The sequence below is a fragment of the Propithecus coquereli genome, unplaced genomic scaffold (assembly GCF_000956105.1).
Source record: "Propithecus coquereli isolate 6110/MARCELLA unplaced genomic scaffold, Pcoq_1.0 Scaffold81, whole genome shotgun sequence".
In the NCBI taxonomy this organism is placed as follows: domain Eukaryota; kingdom Metazoa; phylum Chordata; class Mammalia; order Primates; family Indriidae; genus Propithecus; species Propithecus coquereli.
In genome coordinates this window covers 6,272,300-6,279,388 of record NW_012154285.1, presented here as the reverse complement: position 1 = coordinate 6,279,388, position 7,089 = coordinate 6,272,300, and the positions used below count along the sequence as shown (strand labels likewise).

Genomic DNA, 7,089 nt, shown 5'->3' with positions numbered 1-7,089 from the left:
TTTTCCTTTCCTTTTTCCTTTCCTTTCCGTTCGACAGAGTCTTGCTCTGTTGCCCAGGCTGAAGTGCAGTAGTGAGATCATAGCTCACTATAACCTTCAACTCCTGGTTTCAGGTGATCCTTCTGCTTCAGCCTGAGGAATACAGATGTGCATCACCACGTCCAGCTCATCTTTAAATTTTTTTTTTTGGTGGAGACGGGGTTTTGCTATGTTACCCAGCCTGGTCTCCAACTCCTGGCCTCAGGTAGTCTTCTTGCCTCGGCCTCCCAAAGTGCTGGATTACAGCCTTGAGCTACTGCATGCAGCTCGAGTTAGCTTTTTTGAAAACATGTTTCAGGTTTTCCATAGTATAATAATAAACTATACTTTTGATTCAAAATTAGACATTTTATATTTAATGACCTGATAGCTTGCTATAAATTATAAGAATAAAAAGGTTAACATTTCTCTCAAACAATTCCTAAAGTTTTTTTTCCTTTTTACAGGTCAGTGTTCCTTTTATTTGGCATGCTATTCCTCTTCTCGAAATCTGAATTTTGGAATTGGAAGTGTGCATTTGTGATCATCATGACCCATAGTCTTGTACACAGGGGCAGAAACTTAAATGACTTGTCCAGAGTCACACAACTGTGTTTATTTAGCATCTTAGGGCCCCCCTTCTTTGTGATGTAAGGCGAGTTGTTTCACTCCCGAATGAGTTTCTTCCTCTGCAAAATGGAGATGATGAGGATTAAAGTAATTACACATGTAAAGTGCTTAAATCAATGCTTGGCATGTAGTAAATGCTCAGTAACTTCTAGCTGTTCTTACTACAATGTTTGGAAACCAGTAAAACGACATGAGCAAATTAAGGCTGAAAAGTGGTGTTGGTAGGTATTGAGTAGTACAGTATGAGCATGAGTTTGTATACTGTCATTAATTCAGTAAAAGTTTGAAGCTTTCAGACTGGGACAGTCAAAAAGAGCAACGAAACATCATTTCTCCTTCCAGTTAACCCAGTGTAGTGGGGAAGGCAGGCATGCGAGTAGCGTAACCTGGTACCACTGATGAGGGATTGAATGAGACTGCCTTGGGCTTCACAATCGTGAGGGTTGAGATGGTTCTTGAAGAATGATGAGCAGCTTTTAGTGAGGCCGTGCAAGACAGGAGGAAGTTTCAGGCAGGAAAAAGTATGTGCTAAAGAACAGAGATGTCATAAACGTGGTATGTGTAGAAAAATTTAGTTGACAGTGTGTAGGAGAATTGGAGGGGTTCTAACTGGAAGTAGGGAAACAGATTTGGAAGCTCTTGGAGAAAAAGGGAAAAGGACTTGAAGTAAATACTAGTAAGATTTTTTTTAAGTGGGAAATTGCAATATATTTAAAAATATAATAGTTTAATGAATCCTGTGTATCTGTCACTCAGATTTAGCAGTTGTCAATAAATGGCCAGCCTTGTTTCATCTATACTCCCCTCTCCTCCGTTATCAGTTGTCTTTTGAAGGGGATTAAAATTGTTTTGAGGCTGTGGGGAAGGAATAAACTTATAAGCAATGGGTAAACCATTGGGAGAGACTTGAGTTTACTATAAGGAAGTTTTCTTGGTGCATGGTCAGAGTGGAAGAATGCCTTGGAAGGTGGATAGTTTCCTGTCTGGAGAAGCTCGAAGAGAGGACTGGAATGGCACTATCCAGTATGGTGGCTGCTATCCACATATGGCTATTCAACTTTAAAATTAAGTTAATTACAATTTTAAAATTTCAGTTCCTTAGCCACACTAGCCACCTTTCAAGTGCTCAGCCACCATATGTGCCTAGTGGCTACCATATTAGGCAACATGATATAAGGACTTTTTTTTTTAATTTATAAATTTATGGGGTACACATGCAATTTTGTTACATGCATAGATCGCACGGTGGTCAAGTCAAAGCTTTCACCACCTAATAATGTGCATTGTACCCATTAACTAATTTCTCATCATCCTCCCTCCCTCCTACCCCCTCACCCTTCTGTCTCCATTATCTATCGTTCTGTCCTCTGTGACTTTCATGTGAACACAGTTTTTAGCACCCACTTATGAATGAGAATATGCAATATCTGTCTGTCTGCATCTGGCTTGTTTCACTTAAGATAACGATCTCCAGTTCCATCCATGTTACTGCAAAAGACGATTTCATTCTTTATGGCTCAATAATATCATTGTGTATGTATACTGCATTTTGTTTGTGCAGTCATTCCTTGTAAATTCTGGATATCAGTCTCCTGTCAGATGTATAGTTTGGAAATATTTTTATAGTTTCAGGTTTTATAATTGATCTTGAGTTGATTTTTTTTTTTTTTTTTTATGGAGAGGTAGGGGTCCTGTTTCATTCTTGAGCATGTGGCAATCCAATTTTCCAGCACCAGTTATTGAAGAGAGGGTGTTCTTTCCCTAACGTATGTTCTTGTTGGCTTTGTCAAAGAAGAGTTGGCTGTAAACATGTGAATTTATTTTCGGGTTCTCTGTTCTGTTCCGTTGATTTGTGTGTTTGTTTTTATACCAGTACCATGCTGTTTTGGTTATTGTAGCCTTGCAATATAATTTGAAGTTAGGTAATATGATGTGTCCAGCTTTGTTCTTTTTGCTCAGGATTATTTTGGCTATTCGGGCTCTTTTTTTTTGGCTCCCTGTGAATTTTAGGATTTTTTTTCTTGTTCTGTGAAAAATGCTGTTGGTATTTGGGTGGAGATTGCATTGAATCTGTTAGATTGCTTTGGGCAGTGTGGTCATTTTAACGATAATTCTTTTGATCTCCATGAGCATGGGATGTTTTTTCCATTTGTGTCATCTACAAGTTCTTTCATCAGTGTTTCAGTTTTTCTTGTGGAGATCTTTCACCTCCTTGGTTAAATTTATTCCTGCGTATTTTATTTCATTATTTTGTAGCTATTGTAAATGGGATTGCCTTCTTGATTTCTTTCTTAGCTACATCATTATTGGTGTACAGAAATGCTACTGATTTTTATACATTGATTTTTGTATCCTGTAACTTTACTGAATTCATCCATCAGCTCTTAAGTGTTTTTTGGTGGAGTCTTTTTAGGTTTTTCTAGATACAAGATCATATCATCAGCAAACAGTAATTTGACTTCCAATTTGGATGTCTAGGACACTTTCATCATTACAGAGATTTCTGTTGGGCAAGATGGAACTAGAGCCCCGAGATCCCTTTCTGCCCGAGTTGTGTGGAGTTTTGGAGTGTCCAGGTCAGATCTTATTGTGCGTGGTGTCATGACTAAGCCTCTTATCCATTATCTAAGTGAAACTAAACATGAGGAAGTTTTGATTTTTTTCTATACTACTGTGTGCTGGAAGATGAGGAAAATAATTATATTAGCTAATAATTATTAAGCACTTAATAATGTGCCAGGCATTGTTTTAAGCCAGGCTATATGTATGAAATATTTAATTTTCACAACCTTAGGCTGGGAACAGTGATATGTGGGCCTGTAGTCCCAGTTACTTGGTAGGATTGCTTGAGGCTGGGAGTTCCAGACCAGCTTGGGTGATATTGTGAGATGACGTCTCAAAAAAAGTTTCACAACCTTATGAGAAGATACTATTTTTCTTTTGAGAAAGGTACTATTTTTATCTCCATTTTATAGATGTGGAAATTGAAACACAGAAAGCTGAAGTCATGGGGTTAACCTCACGGAGCTTGGAAGCAATAGGGCCAGAATTTGAATGTCATCAGTTTGCCAGAGAACTGAAATTAGTGCTTGTGTGAATGGTAGTTGTTTTGAAACAGTGATTGTAGGTTATATGACTGGGTTAATCTGGCAGTTGTTCCTCATGAATTTAGAGTTCCCTGCTCACCTCAATTTGCTAAAAAACTTTAGCCTTACTATGTTTGGGTTGTCATGGTCTGCTCCCTACTGCCACCTGGTTTGACTCATCTTTTTAGGGAGTAAATATGTAATAAGTATTAGTTATAGACTTTCCCTTTCTAAGAATAATAATAATTTTTTTAAAAAAAATCCTGAAGTGGGAAGAAAATGACTCATATAAGTGAGTTAACCATAGAGCAGGAATTAGTTGTTTGGTTTTTAGTTAATTGCCTTTTTTCTTGACAGCTATAGTTTTTCTTTAAAGAGAAGTTGAATTAGTCAATACTTGTCATAATTCATATAAACTATAATATGTACTTAATTTATGTAACAGTCTACAAGACTTACTATTTGCTAGGCTGTCCTTAGGTCCTGTGTAGCAATCCTCCTGCCTCAGCCTCCCCAGTAACTGGGACTATAGGCACATGCCACCACACCCAGTTAATTTTTCTAGTTTTTTTTTTGTAAAGACGGGATCTTGCTCTTGTTCAGACTAGTCTCTAACTCTTGACCTCAAACAGTTCTCCCCTCTCAGCCTCCCAGAATGCTAGGATTACAGGCGTGAGCCCACTTAATTTTATTTATTTGTTTGTTTGTTTATTTGTTTATTTTCTTCCTCAGTGGGAATTTCAGAGTCACCCAGCTCACTTTAAAATGTGAAGTTTATTATAAGTCCATTATAATGTATGCTTCCTGAAAGTTATAAAGAGTGGGGCACACAGGAAGTGTAGTTTTAAACTTTACATTTAACAAACATTTATTGAAAAAGTGAGATGAACATAGCCTTAGCTGGAGGCAGCTTACACTTCAGAGGTTATGAGGAAGACAAAGTTAAAATTGTGTATTTTGTCTGTCTCATTCTCCGTGTTACTTAATTAACAAGTAAATATATATACACACACAAACAATTCAACGCCATCCTGATAACTGAAACACAGTAAATAATCTAAGAATAAAATTCCTTTCCACTGTTATTTCAAAATTCTGGGAAAATGCAGGTTCTGCTGGTACTGACACTGTGCAAGTATAGAACTTTCTATTTTTTCATTTTTCACCATTCTGTTCACTTACCATCGTTTTTTAACACTGCACCTCTACATGTCATTTACTAGTTTCTAACATTATTTCAACAGGCCTGAGTAACAGATTTATACAATCAAAAGATTTCATTGATTCAAGTTTCTGGAATCAGACTACTTATACAGATGTAACTAATTTTCTTTGGCACAGTAGGAGTACTACAGACTTCCAACTCCCTTCCAGTAAAGTTTAAGAATGCTTTTCCCTCCACATACTCACCTGGCTGGCCCCTTCTTTTACTGAGTTATCAGCTGAAATGCTGACTCTTCAGAGAGACCTTCCCTGATCACCCCATGAAAAGTAGCTCCCCAACCACTGTTATATTGCCCTGTTTAATACTTAAGTAATTCGTATTTAGTTGTGAGACCCTGTCTCAAAAAATCAAAAAACCAAATAGAATGTATGATTCAATAAGCTTTGACTGAGCAAATATATGCATGTATTTGAATATATCTATGTCTTTTGTTTATTATCTTATATGATTCTCATAACAGCCCTGTAAAGTTTCCTATTATTTCTGTTTAACTGATAAGCAAACTAAGCGAGTAACCTTCCCAGGATCACAATAAGTGGCTGAACCAGGATTTGAACCAGAATTGTCTGAAAAGTGGTAGAGTAGCACTTTGCATATTAGTATGCCCTCTGCTTTTAAGCACTGTACTCTGGAGGACTAGTGCCCTTGATTTTCTGGACTAGGGAATGTCTGATACCTCATTTATAATTTTTCCATAGGCCCGCCATTCGTTTCTTCTGCTATTAAGATCGATGATGTCCATCCTTAGCAGCAAAAAATTTTTAATTTTCATCAAGTTTTACTTATCTATTTTTTGCTTTTGTTTGTGCTTTTGGTGTCATATCTAAGAATCCATTAATTCAAGGTGCTAAAATTTACCTCTGTGTTTATTTTTCTTAAGAGTTTTATAGTTTTAGCTGTTATATTTAGATCTTTGATCCATTTCAAGTTAATTTTTTTCCTCCTACCTCAGCCTCCCCAGTAGCAGGGACTATAGGCGTGCGCCACCACTCCTGGCTGATTTTTTCTATTTTTGGTAGAGATGGGGTCTCGCTCTTGCTCAGGCTGGTCTTGAACTCCTGACTTCAAGCAATCCTCCTGTCTCAGCCTCCCAGAGTGCTAGGATTATAGGCATGAGCCACTGTGCCTGGCCTGGATTTTTTTGCTCTTTTTTTTTGAGATAGGGCTTGCTCTGTCACCTGGGCTGGAGTATAATGGTGTCGTCATAGCTCACGCCAACCTCAAACTCCTGGGCTCAAGCGATCCTCCTGCCTCAGCCTCCCAAGTAGCTGGGACTACAGGTGCACACCACCATGCCTGGCTAATTTTTTTTTTTTTAAGACAGAGTTTTGCTTTGTTGCTTGGGCTATGGTGCAGTGGCATCATCATTTTCTTCAAGAGACAAGGTCTTGTTCTGTTTCCCAGGCTGAAATTCAGTGGCATGATCATAGCTTACTGTAACCTCAAATTCATGGGGTCAAGAGATATTCCTGCCTTAGCCTTCTGAGTAACTGGGTCTACATGCATATGCCACCACCACACCTGGCTAATTTTTGTATTTTTTGTAGATATGAGGTCTCACTATGTTACCCAGGCTGGTCTCAAACTCCTGGCCTCAAGCAAACCTTCCTGCCTCAGCCTCCCAAAGTGTTGGGATTACGGGTGTGAGCCACGATGCCTGGCCCTCTCCTCCTTTTTCTTCTTCCTGAAGAGATGGGGTTTTGATATGTTGCCCAGGCTGGACTTAAATTCCTGGGCTCAAGTGATTCTCCCACCTCAGCCTACCTAAGTAGCTGGGACTACAGGAGCATGCCATCCCACCTGGCTATTTTTGCCCATTTTTGATTGATTGGTTGTTTTTTGTTGAATGATAGGAGTTATTTATATATTTTGGATATTAAACAATTATTAGATATATGATATGCAAATATTTTCTTCTATTCTGTGGATTATCTTTTCATTCTCGATAATGTCCTTTGCAGAAAAGTTTTAAATTTGATGAAGTCCTTTTTATCTATTTCTTTCTTATGTTGTCTGTGTTTTTGGTATTCTTTAAGAAGTCATTGTCAAATTCAAGGTCATGAAGATTTCCCCTCCATGTTACCTCCTTAGAGTTTTATAGTTTTATCTATTAATATTAATATTCAGGTC

At 38.0% G+C, this 7,089-nt stretch overlaps 1 protein-coding gene across 1 annotated transcript in view; it reads left to right on the top strand.

Moving 5' to 3' along the window:
* The window catches only part of ATXN2 (ataxin 2), a 128,396-nt gene that overhangs the window by 27,961 nt on the left and 93,346 nt on the right, over nucleotides 1–7,089 (top strand). Inside the window, exon 3 of the mRNA XM_012663466.1 lies at nucleotides 882–888. Within this exon, the coding sequence (XP_012518920.1) occupies nucleotides 882–888 (7 nt within the window). The remainder of the gene's footprint in view (nucleotides 1–881; nucleotides 889–7,089) is intronic.